This window comes from Syngnathoides biaculeatus, chromosome 9, assembly GCF_019802595.1.
Source record: "Syngnathoides biaculeatus isolate LvHL_M chromosome 9, ASM1980259v1, whole genome shotgun sequence".
NCBI lineage: Eukaryota > Metazoa > Chordata > Actinopteri > Syngnathiformes > Syngnathidae > Syngnathoides > Syngnathoides biaculeatus.
The window spans coordinates 4,359,593-4,376,342 of NC_084648.1; the positions used below are offsets into that span (position 1 = coordinate 4,359,593).

Sequence of the window (16,750 nt, forward strand, 5' to 3'; positions counted from 1 at the left end):
AGGTTTGAAAACAATCTCAAAAATGAAATGTTTCCAATATATTGCCAAAAGTATTTGCCCACTTTCCTGGACTCAGATTCAATATGAACAAGTGGTTTCTAATTTATTGGGGTTCAGTTCGACATCAGTCCACCCTTTCCGGCTGTAACGGCTATAACGCTTCTGGGAAGGCTGTCCACAAGGTTTAGGACTTTATGCATCAGTTCACAATAGCCTCTGTCATCCATGTCGTGATGGAGCTTGCTTTGTGCACTGCTGCGCAGTCATGCTGGAAGAGGATGGTGCCAGCTCCAAACGGGTCCCACAAAGTTGGGAGCATGGAATTGACTCTTGGTGCGCTGAAGCATTCAGAGTTCATTTCACAGAAACTAAGTGCCCCAGCCCAGCTCTTGAAGGACAACCGCAAACCGGCAAACTTCACACTTGGCACAATGCAGTCAGATGAGTACTATCCTCCTTGCAACTGTCAAACCTAGACTCATCCATCAGATGGAGAAGCGTGACTGCTCTTGAGTCCAGCGGCAGTGCGATTTAGACCACTGGGCCTGACGCTTCGGGTTGCTCTTGGTGACGTTTGAAGGTCTGTAGCCATTGACTTGGCAGAGAGTTGACAACCGCTTAGCACTATGCACCTCAGCAGTGGCTGACCTCGCTCTGGGAGTTTATGTGGCTGAGTTGCTGTCGTTCCCAAATCCCTCCACATTTGTTACAATACAGCTGACTGTGGAATATTTAGGAGGGGGGAAATTTCACAACTGCACTTTGCACAGGTGGCATCCTAACACAATTCCATGCTGGAATTCACTGAGCTCCCAAGAGCAACACATTCTGTCGTCATAAATGTTTGTGAAACGAGTCTCCATGCCTACGTGCTTGATTTCATACAACTGTGGCCGGGGACATGATTGGATTTGGATGGGGAGGCAAATTCTTTTTACCAAGACACTGTACAAAATATTCTGTGTACCACCTTTTTTCCTCATATTGCTGAAAACTTCCACCTCTTAAAATAGCATTATTGTCAATTTGTTTGCTCCATTAGGAGTGTAGCTAGCCAGGCAAATGCCAATTTCATTAGACTTATATTATTTTCCAAACATGTATGCATCTGATAGAAAATATTTTCTTGAAAACTACTTACTTAATTCAAGTTAGTCGGTAGTGGCGACAATAGATCCAAAAGATACCATTGGATATTAACAGTATTTAAAAAGCTGAAGTCGTCAAAATCGGACACTTTCCATACATTTGTATAAAGATGATGAAAACGATTTTTTTTTTAATGACGGGAAAGAGGGTTATCAGAAACAAGTGCGTTACTAATTTCACATTGGGGATACATTTATTTAGTTTTGTGCCTTGGATACAAAATATATATTAATAGTTAATCTTTAAATAAAACAGCTCTTCCGCTTTTTTTGCTTTATTGATTCATTACGACTTCCTAAATAAAATCTAAAATCTGGTCAGTATAAATATGAAAATAGCCTCTAGAGTCAAAGCTATAAGTAGGAGCATTAATTTCAAGTAGTTCACGAACATTCAATATTTTGTGCATTATGTTATACAAGTTTTGACTGTCCGCCGAGCCTCTGACCAGCAGAGTTTACCTGCAGGAGACGAGATGCATCATTTCTCTGTGCTAATTTATGATAACTATAATAAAGTGTACCAGTGTGCCTTAATTAGATAAGATGGGCTTTCGTTCTTCATTATTATGGTCAATAAAGGGAGGAGTTATTGTCACAAAATTAAATGGCGGCCTTCTCATTTTTAGATAAACTCCAGGCCTTCGTACTTCACGTCTCCGATTTTTGTCTCGGGCAACAACACCCGTCCGTCGAGAGTAAACGCAATTATGTAGGATGCAATTTGGCCAGCAACCTCCTCAGATTTGAGAGCCAGAACAATCTGATCATCTGTGTTGGGAACAAACTTAAATGAGGAAAAGCCGTGCGTGGGGTTCAGTGGCCCGATGTACTGCGTCGCTATGTTTCTAAAATCCGCCTGGCAGGACAGCAGTAGGTTGGTAGCACGCTGCTCATCTGCGGTCTCTTCGTAGCGTTCGTGACTGGCGCGGCGAGGCAAGAAGAACCAACGTTGAAGCCGCTCACTCCATGCTGCAGATTCGTGGATAAGATAGCCTGGAGCAGAAGAACAATAGGAACGTTGTCAGCAATGGCAACTGTCATCATTGCTGTGTTCAATACCCCAGTCAAGTGTTGGAACCTGGTGGTTTGATCCCGGCGGCGCTCCGCAGGGCGTTGTAATGGGCCACCCAGTTCTTATGCTCAACGTCACCATCGTAACCAATGACTTTCACCCACTCTGGGTGGTGGTTAACAACCTCCCCAGTGGTGGTGGTCCACTCTTTGCCAAGACCACCAACATATAAGTGCTCGTCTTTCACTGCAAGCCATTCCGCTTTGAAACCTGCAAACACGCACACACCAACATCAACCGTCCAATAATTAATAATAAATAAAAAATGGTGCATTCTCTGTCAGGAGCTGCCATGTTCGGACCAAGCATTGCCACTAATAGCAGCAACATGAGTAAATTACCCGAACCCCACCCCTAAAAAAAACGCACCATATTATTACTTTTCTATTAGAAAGGGATTTGACACAATCTTGGGCCGTTTCTGAAAGAGCAAAAAAAAAAAAAAAAAAAAAAAAACTGTCGCTAGGTGAGGTTAGGTTTTTAGTCATTAACAGGATAAGTTCCCAAAAGAAATCCACAACTGTGTGAATTGGTGAGCAGCAATCTCAGATAGGCAGAAGGAACACTATATTAAGTATGAAATCAGAAATTGACGCTTGGACCTGCAGTGTAAATCCTGCCAAACAAGACAATGGTCAGTGGACTTTACTTTCACTCAATAAAAGCCACCGACATGTTTCGGGACTGACCTTTAGAAACAGATCCATCGCCATCAGGCAGTATGACCCAGGGGACCGCCTGCCTGCCCTCAATCCTGTACACCACGCCCGTGCGGTCGTCCACGCTGTACAGATGCCCATTAAATGCTACCAGCTCAGACAACTCCATACCTAGATGAGAGACAGTGTAAAATCAAACATGGAGATTGGTGGACTTCAGCGTCAACTATTTCTTCACCTCGTCCTTTCTCCGCGAGATGACTCTCCAGTATGATCATCTCCTCGTCCCATTCCACATCCAATTGGTCGGCACTTTCTGAAACAGTCAAGTGACCCTTTTTCATGTAGCTGAACCACGTCTGGTCCTTCGGGCGACGCGATGCTGTGTCCAGGTCTGCAATGACTCCTATGGGGTACCTGATGCCGTTGTTGGTCTTCACAGGCGGACTTAGAGGGTAGGTATCATTGTAAGGTTTTTCCCTTTTCTGCAGCTGGGAGTGTCTCGGCATAGTTTGCCTGTGAATGTCCTGAAAAGCGTTGCCGTCACTCTGCCGGTACATTTGCAAACTGTTGCGGTAGGAATGGCTGACCGGAGCGTCTCCGTCCAGTCTCACGCGGTGAAGGTACAACACGAGCACTGAAGCCAGCAGGGTGGCCACAGCAATTGCCCGCCATTTGGGCTTGCAGCGGGAGTCCGAGGTCACAGCTTGCGTCATGGATGACAGCGCCGAGGGGAGCCCTCGGATGGCGATGCCGAAAGTGCTCATAGAAGAATCGCCTTCATCCGCATTGTCTGCTTCGGAATGGGGCTGATATCTTGTCACTGCCTGGTGTCCACAGAGCAAAAAGTGCCATCCTCATTCCAAGCAAAACAAACCTAGAACTTTCCTGTCACCTATCAGATTTCTGTCTAATGCTCAGGTGTGTCTAGATATGGAAGGAAAAGAACCGGGATGGAAAAATAATGTTCTACACCTCTTTAACACATACAAGCTAATAAACTTTCTGCAAGTTAGAGATAATGCTTGACTCTAAACATCTAGATTACTGAAACGACAACACTTTGGAAGATGATTTTAAAGGTCCCTTCTTCACATGCTTTCAACCCTGCGGTTTATGCGGTTAATTTGTGCATTTGTTCTAACGGCCGCAAGGGGGAACTCAAGTGGAAAAAAGTAAGACTGAGACTGGTGGAATATATATGATATAATATATACGCTGCGCTAGCATTAGTGCTGTGCCAGCAAGTTGGTGCTGTGTGACTGGTAAGTTTCATTTTAACTGGCCCTGTTAGCGTTAGCTATAGCGCTAGCGTTAGCACGAGCATTAGCTAACGCCACACTAGTGTTAGCACTAGCATTAGCTAGCGCCGCGCTACCGTTAGACTCTTTGTGTGTACCATCTTTGTAAATATCTCAGTTCAATGGGGGCACTTGTCTATGTACCAAATGGTATTTCCTTTACAAATGTACTCGGTGAGGGTTGTAACCACGTATGCTGGGAATTACGGTATTTTGATAGAAATTATGAGTATGGATCATTTTATTTATCATCTAAGTGTAGGGTTAGCAAAATGTTAAATTATGCTTAAGTAAATAAATAAACACGGTTTGCAGTTCTAAGGGTTATATAAGAGCAATAAAATGACACGCATCTTTTAATTAGCTGAATGTTCATCAGCCTCTGTTGAAATAATAGATTGAGAAGAAATACATTTTAAGTTGTGGTCTTTTACATTTCCAACGACAACTCGAACTTTAGAATGACCCAAAAGGTTTACAATCGTAGATACACGAATAAAGGTGGCAAATTGGTTTTGAAAACAAAGAGCTCAAGGACATTTTTGAAAAAGGCCATTGTTCATTGTTCATCACAAAGCTTTGCTGTTTGTCAGCAACCAACATTGACATGCGTACACTGGAAATGCGTAATACTTCCCACAACTCCTTAACCATCACTCTGTTCCACTTGACAATAATTCATTGTGCAAATACATCTTTCAGAGCTCTGAGTTGTACAGTCTTTTGAAAAAGACCAAGACGCACTACACGCCAAAGTATAAAAGCGGGGAGTAGTTGCTGGAGAGGTGTCACTTTTATTTCTGAGCACCGCTGAGAATCTCTTCAATCCACTGACCCTGCAAGCGTAAACTTCTGATTATGACCCATACACCCCAACTACCAACTGGTCACCTCTCCAACTTTGCCTGCAGACCTATGGGCCCAGAGCCCTCAGTGTTGCAGACCAACACCCTCTGGAACGCTCTCCCCTCAGACATTCAGTACGCCTCACAACACATTCAAACAAAAAAAAAAAAGTCACCTGTTTCATTCAATTCTTCATGTTTGTCTGTCTGTGTAAAGGAGCCTTTAAATTTGCTATATAATGTAGTTCCATGATGACTGTTAAAAATGTTATCATGACACTCCTTAAAGTTTTAGGATAGTTAGAGTTTGTGCTCTGATGAAACAAAGTCTCAAATGGAAATTTTGTTTTAAAATCCAAAATAAAATTTGAATGGACCAACTGATCACTCTTTTAATTTTAATGACATTTTCTATTACAGCAGTTAACCTATCATAGCAAAGAATGTTAAAATGTTAGTTTGATACAGTTAATGATTTCATTTTTTTTTTCAAAATTCATATTTCAGGGACAAGTGCTCTTCTGTACCTTTGTCATGCTCTTCATGCTTCTTGCGTGCACACAGACACCCCCACCCACCCGCCAACCAACGGTTCTTCAACGTTTCCCACCCACAGCCAACAAAGAATGTCCTTGTTGTCACAAATGTAAGCACAACCCATATTTGCCATGGCCCTGCTCCACCGGCTACCCCCTCCGTTGGCCCTCCTTTGACCGGATCACTGCATCAAGAGGCATCACATTATCGGCATCCTTCTACATCTCTTTTCCCATCCAAAACTGGATTTGATTGGTATCCAATCCAGGGTGTTGTCTGCCTTTTGCTTGTCAGGGGCTGCGATACGCTTCAGCTCCCTGTGACCTTGAACAGGATGAACACTACAGAAAATAACTGCGTGGTTCTGCCCTTCAAACCGCATAGGTCGCCATTACAAAAATCATAATACGTACTGAGATTAGACTGTATGTGATATTTAGAATGAGACAGACATTAAACTTTATACCCATCTGATCGGCCCGATAATTAGGATTTTAGCTGATCATCTTTGATGTTATAATTCGTTGAGCCGATCAATGACGTCAATGAACGACTCCGCAAAAGACATTTACAACACGTTGCCGTCGTGTACAGTACGTATGTATATTACCTTAGCTTTGTCACATGTCTTTTGAATAACCATAGTACTTTAAATATCTGAGCACCAATAAAGTTATTAAAAAAAACATGCCAGATGTGTGGGACAGGGAAGACGTCTGATATATAATGCCTGGATCAGAGTACAAGACAAATTTGGTCTTTGACTGCAATAAAATAATTTCTTTTTCTGATTGGCCCCCCCGGCGGCACAGTGGATCAGCTGGTAAAAACGTTGGCCTCACAGTTCTGAGGTCCCGGGTTCAATCCCAGACCCGGCTGTGTGGAGTTTGCATGTTCTCTCCGTGCCTGCGTGGGTTTTCTCCTGCCCGTTGACAGCTGGGATAGGCGCCAGCACTCGCTGCGACCCTTGTGGGGATAAGTGGCTAAGGAAATGGATGGATGGATGATTGGCCCCCAGAATCCTGATCGTATGAAGGCTAAGTGACATTAAGTGTTTTCTGGAACTACTTTCACCGTTGTTGTTTAGTAACACTATAAACCAGGCACGGTTACTGTAAATGTATTTTTTTTGTTTTGTTTTGTATACCCTATCCTGATTAGCCGTACGGGTGAGGTGGTCCCTATCCCAGCTAATATCATCCACCTAACCTTTGAGACCCTTGACTGCTCAACAGCTAATTCCAGGGCACATAAATAATAATGTAATAACAAACACGATCACAATAATGATAATAATAACAACCTGCCCGAAGGTAGCTGGGATAGGATCCAGCACTCCTGTGACCCTTGTGAAGATAAGTGGCTGAGAAAATGGACAGATGGATAATAAATTATTGACCTCTATGGAAAATTTGCACTTAAATTAACATATTTTGGAGAAGTTGGGGGAAGCCGGGATGTACAGATAAAACTCGGACAAGCACAGGGAGAACATGTTATTAGGCCAGCGCCGACATTCAAACCCAGTACTGTGAGGCAAACATTAATCTAACCACTAGGTCCCCATGTTGTCCAAAGGTAAACGAAAGTATTCCTTTTCTCATTTAACTCATTTACAAAAACCGTGTTCAATGTGCGGCAGTTACCATGGATACATGCCGACCATTTAATTCATCGCTCGTGGTTGAACAAATGCACGATTGGTGTTACGTGGACCTTTTAAGAACTCCACGAGCCGAAAACGGAAAAGCGCCTGCTGGTCCCGGACAGGATTTGTTAGGCTAACGTACGCTTTTCCTCACCCAGCCACTACTGCACTACGAAACGAAACCTATAAGTCGACAAACGACAAAGGAAAAAAAAAAAAGTGTTAATGTGTTTACAACACTCGAGAACGTCGCCATGGCGCTGACGTCCGACAGCAGCTTCAGCTAGCCTAAACATTTCCCCACAGTAAACTTTTCAAAAAAGACCCGTTTGGACTTTAGCACTTGAATTTTCAAGATCCTTTTCGCGATGTTTAATAGTTACTGACATACCTGACGTCGGTGTTCATCTCCATGTCGCTGTTCATCAAACTCTTTAGTCAAGTATTTCTTTTTAAAAATAAGCGTTTTTTCCTGCTGCCTCGAGGCGACTTTTTTGAACGCCCTCCTGCTCCTCGAGTCCATAAACCACCTTCCTGGTAGAGAGAGAGAGAAAAAAAAAAGAAAATGTGTGTGTGTGTCTCGGTTGCAGTCACTACTAACTGATTTTCTGTAAAATGAATTTAAAAAAAGTACAGCATTAAGTATCCTAACCAGAAAAACGCATAGACACATCCATTTGAATAAAGATTGTTTTTATTTCTACAATCACAGGCCAATGTAAATACTAAAAGGTGCGACTATTCTTAGACTTGCACTTAAAAACAAACATTTTATACATCAACCCGTAATCAACTAATTATGAAGATATCAACATTTAAAAGTTAACAATCCCTGACTCAGCTCTGCAGAGGTGAAACCTGAATGCTACATTCAGTGTGTTTGTTTTTTTGCCTCAAACCAACTATGACTGCGTACAGGTGCACCTTAAAACATTTGAAATAGATTCATTAAATACTCGAGATCATTTTCAGACGGCAAATGCATTCCTAATTCTCCATTAAAAATCCTTTGCATTATTTTGTGTTGGTGACGTAATATTTTAGTTTCTAGAGATGGTTACTTTTGAATTTTCAAAACTATACACGCACACAAAAAAAAAAAGAAATACTTCAGTGTGTGCAGCTGTAATTTGAATTTCTCATTTTGATTTGAACCAACAACTAAAGCTTTTGTCACTACAAATTTATTGAGAAGTACCTGTATATTGCCAACATATTGTGACTCAACGTATATTAGTGATAAGTAACAAAGGACGGTAATGTAGACAAATAACGTCAAAACTACAGGCATTTTAGGGCCCGTGTTAAAACTCTCAAGTGGTGTCGCAAACACAAAATTTGAATGTCAACCAAAACTATGAACTGTGTTCTGAGCACAATTAAAAAAAAAAAAAGTCTCAGCTTACAAATAACGATGAACCAATTGTATTTTCCCAGGTTCTCCCACGGTAAACAATATTGTAATGCAACTTCAACCCACAAAAAGCAGTAACTACAGTGATGATGAACTTGATGCTGGGACTAAATTATCGTCTTCATCACAGAGGATGGGTGCATGACAGGTCTCCTCAGAGATGAGATGTTGATGACGCTTCCACCTCAGCTCTTCCCCATCACCTTCAACAGGAGCTGCAGGTGGATACATCATTCAATTTGGAAGACATTTTCTTTTTGCATCCTCCTGAAAATGTGCTACCTAGCTCTCCACTGGGTTGACTAAAGGGAAATTAAAAGAGTTTTTAAATACAATTTTTACATTTAAATGATGCCTCCAAAGACGCTATGGTCATATACACAGAATGGTACTGAATTTGAAAACAGAAATTAGTCATTGTTATTACAACTTTATGGAACTATTACTTGTTATTCTGAAAGTTGTACTACCTTTGTAAGGTGATAATCCCCATCAATCAGCTGCTCTACAATACTGAAGTGGTCTGTGTTCGCCACATCCTCCAAGGTCACATTGAGCCCAGTTGCCTTCAGAGTCTTTAAGGGACAACATCAGTCTTCATAAAAAGCAAAAATCAGACGTGAACAATGAACGACGGGCTACCGACATTGTAGTAATCCTCTGACTGTTTGCGAAACTCCGGCGAGTCGTTCTCAGCGACAGCCACAACAATTTGGCAGCCGGTGGAGGAGCGCTTGAGCTGAGGGATCAGTTTGCTGGGGCTGTTTCTTATGGCCACTTCCCTGTCAAACAAAACAACAACAAAAAAGCAACAAAAAAAAACTAATTCATCTCTCTCACACACACTGGAACAGCAGTGGAGAGGATTCTTCACCTGGGAAAGATCCTCAGTGGCTGTTCTAGCCGGTATTTAAACTGAGTCCAAGACTAGTGCACTACTAAAGCTGCAGCATGAAAGTAAATTGAGTATAAAATAAATTGAATTCTGTAATTGAGTTTCTACCACTAAACAAATAGATAGCAAACATGTACAGTCTTAGCCACTACAACACACTGGTGTGCAACAGTACCCTGATGACTGATGTAGAAATACCAACCATTCACACACCAAATTGTGTGTGATGATTGACGACACATACTGTATTACCGTAATTCCCAGCCTACGAGCCGCAATTTTTTTCCACACGCTTTCAACCCTGCGGTTTATGCGGTGATGCGGCTAATTTATGCATCTAACGGCCACAAGGGGGCACTCGAGCGGAAAAGGTAAGAATGAGACCGGTGGAATATCTGTGCCGAGGAAGTGACTTTTACCAGTCTGGGCCTGTTAGCACTGTGCTAGCGTGTTGCTGCTGTATTTCAGGCGTGTCTCAGTGATATTTAGAGGTAAGTTTTATTTTAACCGGCCCTGTAACCATTAACGCTAGATTTAGCGCGACACTAGCATTAGCACTAGCGTTAAACTCTTTCTGTGTACCATCTTTCTTTGTAAATATCTCGTGTTTCAATGTGGATTTCAATGTTGGCAATTGTGGCTTTTACACAGCTACAGCAAATGGTATTTCCTTTACAAATGTACTCGGTGAGGCTTGTAACCAAGTGTGCTATGTAGGCCGGGAATTACAGTAGTTCATAGTCAAACTGCATTTCTCCCACAGTTGATTCATGAATAGACACCGATGATGCCATACCAAAAGTACATCAGCAGCCATACATGCCATATAGGAACTTCCTTTGCCATGTTTGATACATGGTGTGGTATGCTAACAAATAAAAATGGAGCATTCGTCGCAAACACAAAGCCAAAAAAATGAAATGAACAATCAGCCAAAATACAGAGCGCTCACAATAATCTTTTAAGACTAAGCCGAGACCCAAGTGGCTCTCTGAGTAGCAGGCGTCCGACTACGTACTGTACTCACTCTGTCATCTTCAAAGGCTCGTTGACATAGGTAGACAGGATGGGTAAGAGGTCATAGATACCACTGAGGAGAAGAGCGCCTAAAGAATAATCAACAAGTTGTTACATTTTATTCTTTATTTCACAGACAGACACTCAGCACAAACTCACCTTTGATTTGAGGCACGATGCTATACTGCGACCAGTCAGTGGACAGGATCATTGCAGCAAGGTGAGCGCCGGCAGAGTGGCCGCACAGGTACAGTCCACTAGAAAGAGGAAGATCATGTGACCCAAATGTATCACATCGTATTTCCGAGGATAGCTGAGAGGAGGCCGTGAGCGCCAAGACTACCTGATGTGAGAATACTGCTGGACGACAGACACGATGCTCCTGCGCACTTGAGAGACCATCAGGTCCATATTACCTAAAGAGAAGAGAAGAGACACCCTCACACACAATTCTGCTTCTAGATTTACATCGCGGCCATCTCAGATGTGCCATTACGCATGTCAGAATTGTCACTTGGAAGCAGAAGTTGTTTCACTTAAAAATCCAGCCCTGAATAACCATCAGGAATAGACTCTACCTCTGGGGGCGATGTCGTAGCCAACTGCCACCACGACCACACCTTTATCCACGAGGGGGACTGCCATGAATCCTGACTCCTCTTTACTGCACGGGCAAAAATGCATCAGCATAGAAAAACTGAACAACAACGAAAAAAAAAAACCAATAGATCTGTTTTTACATAGTGCATAATAAGGGTTGGAGCTGAGCTGCAGCAAATCCCACCTAAATTTGGGTGAGAGCCCCAAACCCTGGCCTGGGTGCCAGCCAATTACAGGGCACGTATAGACAAACAACCATTCATACTCGCATTCACACCTGTGGACAATTTAAGAGTCTTATGTTAAGTCTTTGCAGAGTACGTGCAAAATAAAAACAACACAAGCACCTAGAGAACATGCATACTTCACACATGAGTGCCTGAGCTGAGTTTCGAACCCACAACCTTCAACTGCAAGGCAGACACTCTAAGGACTCGTCCACTGTGTGGTCCAAAAACAAACCAAAACACAAACTTGCAATGGGATTCTGATGGGCAAAAACATCCTACCTGAGAAACTGCCAGTATCCTCCGTGGAGGTAAATGACAAGAGGTACGTCTGAAAAACAGGAGAGCGTAATCGACACTCATCGGAAGCTGCGCTAGCAAGTCATGACTGCTACACACCGAGAGAATTGGTAGAGGGGATGTAGGCATCCAGTCTTTCGCCTTCCCCATCTCCGTAGGGCACATTGAGCAGAGGTTGAGCCAGAAGGCGAGCGCGGTCTGTACCTGCATGGGAAGACACAACGACAGATAGATTTCATTCAATTATATTGTGGAATATTTAATCATGGACTACGATCCACAGCACCACGCCATTGCCAGGTTTTAAATGGGAAGATATCGGAGGGGAGTCGCCACGGATGTGCGAGTGTCACAAATGGCAGGTTACAACAGTAATACAGAGACTGGAAGCGTCACAGAAAGGTACAGAAGTTGATTTTGATTCACGGATCAATCACCAACATCAATTATGCAACATGGCAACTCAAAAGAGAAAACAGAAAGTTGTGCAAAAAGAAACATTGAACAGTTAGGACACATGCATTCAAAAGTTTACAGGTCAATAAAGGTTACACAGTGCGTTTTAGATTCATCATGAAATCTAACATTACAAAGCCCAACAGCCCTCATATTATTTTTGTACCACAGAAAGATTTTCATAAATGTACTTTATATAAATGTATATATTATTTTCCATATACTTAAATGTGATTTAAATCAGGGTGAATTATAGTGGATCGCAGTATTTCAGGATTATGGCCACCTGCCACTCTTGACCGCATGGTAAAACGAATTTGGTCAGAACCATGTCCCAGTCGTACAAATCGTGTCTTTTATTATGATGATGACTGACAGGCACAATATTTGCCATAATTTTAAAAAGAATGGCAATGTTCCGCTCGTCTTATCAGGTTTCCTGTGTGCGGTTAAGTGGAACGACTCGAATAAGCGACCGACCTTCCTTTAAAGCCTTGACGTGGGCCTTGATCACGTCGTCCGCCGCCATCCTGTGTGACCAGCAGCTGGGCGAATACTGCCTCTCGAGCTCCTGCTTACATACGTGACGGTGGGTCAGTCCGTGTGCTGCCGAGGCGAACCAAGCCGGACCGCCATGAAGCAGCACTACGCCGACTAATACACTAAACAGGGAACACAGCGCCACCCTCTGGTACGGTAGAGGCATCGGCTATTTTGCTCAGGTATTAATCGTGTATAGTACTATATTATCCCAACTTAACAAATTGACACTCATCTTTCTCTTTGTCCAAATATAATAACACAGTTACATAAAGTATGAAGTCTTACGTCTTTAGTCATGGCAGTCCAGGATAACATTCTCTTTCTCTTGGAGGAGCCTGTCGAAAACTTTTGATTGATGACCAACAGCAGTGGCGATTGAGAACTCTTTCGGACTTATGGACTTTCGATCCTTGACTCCCATGACTCTGAATCGTAACCACATGCCTTCGGTTTTGTTTGCATCCGCTGATAACTTTCGGTAACAGATCGCACTGGATTTATGTTTTTTTTATTTTTATTTTTTTGGGGGGGGGACAAAATAACCAAATGTTCAGTACATCTCACAATGAAGAGATGTTCATTTTATTTAATTTAATTTTAGAGTTCATAATGAGATCAAACTGTTTTCCACAATAATTGAATGCATTAAAGTACAATATTTGATGTAAAAAAAAAATATCTTTTGCAGGTTTTTTCGTCTACGCTTGTTTTTTTTTTTTTCTTCGTTTTTGCGTCAATCCCTCGTTTGTAACATTTGGGCTCTTGCAGCGTTTTTACCACTGTCGGCCACCATTCAAAACAGTTGTTTGTACTGTATTGGCAACATCAGTTCATTGGTTTGTAGTGTACTGTTTACTGCAATTTTCCTCTATGACACCGGGCCAAAGCTGATATCTAGTGGCTTTTTGTGTGTTTTATTGCTACTGCACTACATGTATATGCATGATTGAACCCGCGTTTATCGTGGGGATATGTTCCAGAACTACCTGAAGGAGATGGGGAAAAAATCTAATATAGAGAGACCATATAAATTTGAATGAAACACATTGTAACTGTCAAAAAATGAGAGACGACGGTGGAACATAGCTTTGAGGAAACTAGAAGTAGACTCAGATGTACAGCTACCCAAAGAAGAGGCACAATGTGCGTGCATGCGCCACGTTGTGTGATCACTCCCACTGTCAAATAGATGCTTAGCGAACATTAAACATTGTATACTTTCATACAACAACAAAAAAAATTCCCCGGAGCATATAATTTCTTAAACTACCGTTTTGACACACTGAACGACTCAACCAGAAATGACTAAAGTGGACAATTACAAAAAATAAAAATAAAATCGGATACGCATATGCATATATCAGGCGATTGGCACCTGCACAACTTGCTGCCATTAAAAAAAAAAAAAAAAAAAAAAAAACTGCGACCGTGTTGTTTGTAGGGCCAAACATTGTGCGACAGCACATATTCTTTTTATTGAACGACATGAATGGATGTTAAAAAAATATGTGCTACATATAGTAAAATATTTTTGAAAAAAAGCGATATTTATACAGTCGTGAAGAAAATATTAGACTGTTCTTCTTTATTCGATTTCTTCATTTTAATGCCAAGTACAGTACCACTAAAGGTATATGACCTGAAGAATACAATAAACACAACACAAATGCAGCTGATTCCTGAATAGATACTTTGTCTTATTAGAGTGTTTAGTTGTACTTTTATTATTCTATTTGTTTTAAATGTTTCTAGGCTGTTTTGTTTTTTATGACCGCTTTTGTTGTCATCCTTACTGTATGTAATGTGAAATGCCATAGGTGCGCAAATGCAAATTAGCATGGATGTTATTGCAATGAAAAATCTTAAAAACAATTGCTCTTTTTACACACTCAGGCAAAGCAGACAAGAGAACTAGGATATTCTCTCTAAGAAACCAACAAATATCCCTTCAGCTTCATTGGGGATCTTCTCTACCTCTTTTTGTTGCTCTTAATTCCGCTCCTACTACATCCATTTGAGCTCAGTGCTGCCCTCTATGTTGCGGCATAGAATGGTTCTCCACTGAAGTCATGCAACTCGAAATTTGGACTTGCCCAAGCTTGCTTCCTTGCAAATCTGCCATATAATGAGGCCTCAAAGATGAACCATGATATAGCGGGATTTCACTGAATTCGAGTTTGACCGCTGATTTTAAATCAACATGTTTGAGGAGTGTTTACATCATACAAAATAATTAACTTCACCTTGCTGTTTGTCCCTTAGATGCACAATGAAGGCTGTACCCGCAAACTGTGAGATGTGCAGTCACTGGCACTGCTAGCCTGTCGTTGCAATTGACAAAGGACAGTTTGTAAGTGTGCATGTTTTCCCCCCTCTACTTTCCTTGCACGAACAAGGACTAATAGTAGATAGTAAAAGAAGAGTAATGTAATTGGAGCATTATATTACTTGAATGTTTGGTGGGCTAGTTTGAATACAATTGGACTATAATGGCGCAGTGGAGTGTAATATGCTCTGAACGTGAGTCAACTTTACAGAATCTGTCCAATGACTGGTATGGTTGTCGACTAATAAACTCATGTGCCTCGTTGTATCACTGCAGTTTCCAGACACTGGCGTATTGTGAGGAGATGGCCAATTTGGGCAAGACTGTTATTGTCGCTGCCTTGGACGGGACCTTCCAGAGAAAGGTGACCCTACTTTCTAACAAATGAACATCATTGTGTATTGACAGAGCAAGAATGTGTTTTGACGCATTAAACTGTCAAGCGGGAGAAAAATGTTTTTCAATCCTCTCATTGTCCCTCACAAAGAAATCTCTCGTTTCCAGCGTTTATACCTTGCATTTTTTTTAAGCTCTTGTGCATTTTTGTAGCCCTTCGGAACCATTCTGAATCTTGTCTCTCTTGTGGGAAACGTGGTGAAGCTTCACACCGTCAGCATGCAGTGTTACAAAGAAGTCGCCTATACAAAGAAGATTGGAGTGGAGAAGGTGGTGAGGAGACACATTGGAAAATAAGTTAACAGTAACACCTTTGAAAACATTGATGACAAATGAGTTTTTTCCATTGATTTATTTTGTATCAACCTTCGCATTTCCTCTTGTACATAGGTGGAATTGATCAGTGGACCGGATAAATATCAAGCAGTTTGTCCAAAGTGTTATTATGGCGGTGTGATAGCGACCAAAGAAAACCAACCTCTCCTCAGGGACCAGACTCAACATGCACTCAATGGAAAATGGTGGACTCTGGAATTCCCAGGAAACCTTTCTGTTCCCTCCACCTCTCAAACGATTGCTCAAGTATGGAGGCCCACAATTGAGCTGTTGTGTGTGTGTGTGTGTAAACCGAAGTCTCATTCATTTTTACATTAATTCCAATGGAACTAATGAACTCGCACCCTCCTAAATGCTGACATAGGGAATTTATTTTGTTTCCATTGTGAAAATACTACAGGATTACTTTTACAGTGGTGGTTATGCATTTAAATACATCAATGTGGTCACTCGGATAAGCACATATTTGTATATTTCAGTTTTTATTCGACTAAGTTATTGAGGAAGCGTAAGGCTGTTTTTTTTACATTTGGGAGGTGGGTTTGCACAACTTTTTTTTTAAAGTTTAGTTTTACCTTGCAAAGTTGTGTTTTTGTTCGTTTTAGTGGTTAATGGATGTTACTAATACATAGAGTAACCTCTTAGAGCCACTAGTACTGAAGTTGTTCATCAACATGAAACACATTTTACCAAAATAGTAACATGGGTTTAAAATTTAGAAAAATTTTTTTGACTTTCATTGTTCAAGAATTGCTGAAAATTTACAGGTACATAATATGGTAATGATGGTGGTTTATCTTTTGTGTATGTTTCAAATCCGCCTCCCTTCCTCTTAAGAGTTAATTCAGAATCGGCTTTTAACATTTGGTCTGTGGTAAAGTACATACGGTCATTTACTGCCCTGTCTTGTCCAAGTACCCCAAAATAATGTGCTTCAAATCCTGTGAGCCCTCACAGCTCTGCAGTGAGCTAAAAAAGCACTGGCTCTACAACTTGCAGTGTAGTAAAGCAACTCAAACACTTGTAA

At 41.6% G+C, this 16,750-nt stretch overlaps 3 protein-coding genes across 3 annotated transcripts; 1 reads left to right on the plus strand and 2 right to left on the minus strand.

Annotated features, from left to right (window-relative positions):
- Positions 1 to 84: 84 nt before the first annotated feature.
- On the minus strand, positions 85 to 7,743 carry cant1b (calcium activated nucleotidase 1b). The gene is made up of 5 exons (XM_061828691.1): positions 7,605 to 7,743; positions 3,121 to 3,709; positions 2,913 to 3,053; positions 2,230 to 2,433; positions 85 to 2,144 (listed from the first exon to the last, which is right to left on the minus strand). The coding sequence occupies exons 1-5, from the start codon at positions 7,734 to 7,736 to the stop codon at positions 1,774 to 1,776; spliced, it is 1,437 nt and encodes a 478-aa protein (XP_061684675.1). The 5' UTR covers positions 7,737 to 7,743; the 3' UTR covers positions 85 to 1,773.
- A 189-nt stretch (positions 7,744 to 7,932) lies between these two features.
- On the minus strand, positions 7,933 to 12,838 carry afmid (arylformamidase). Its single transcript, XM_061830571.1, has 10 exons — positions 12,603 to 12,838; positions 11,766 to 11,870; positions 11,649 to 11,697; positions 11,118 to 11,203; positions 10,883 to 10,955; positions 10,699 to 10,796; positions 10,550 to 10,628; positions 9,274 to 9,409; positions 9,098 to 9,202; positions 7,933 to 8,842 (listed from the first exon to the last, which is right to left on the minus strand). Exons 1-10 carry the CDS (start codon positions 12,826 to 12,828, stop codon positions 8,813 to 8,815), a joined length of 987 nt encoding a protein of 328 aa, XP_061686555.1. The 5' UTR covers positions 12,829 to 12,838; the 3' UTR covers positions 7,933 to 8,812.
- tk1 (thymidine kinase 1, soluble) lies at positions 12,712 to 16,744 on the plus strand. Its single transcript, XM_061830573.1, is given in 5 exon segments — positions 12,712 to 12,844; positions 14,928 to 15,355; positions 15,541 to 15,660; positions 15,778 to 15,904; positions 15,907 to 16,744. Coding segments are annotated over 4 exon segments (531 nt in total). The 5' UTR covers positions 12,712 to 12,844; positions 14,928 to 15,154; the 3' UTR covers positions 15,990 to 16,744.
- Positions 16,745 to 16,750: the final 6 nt, after the last annotated feature.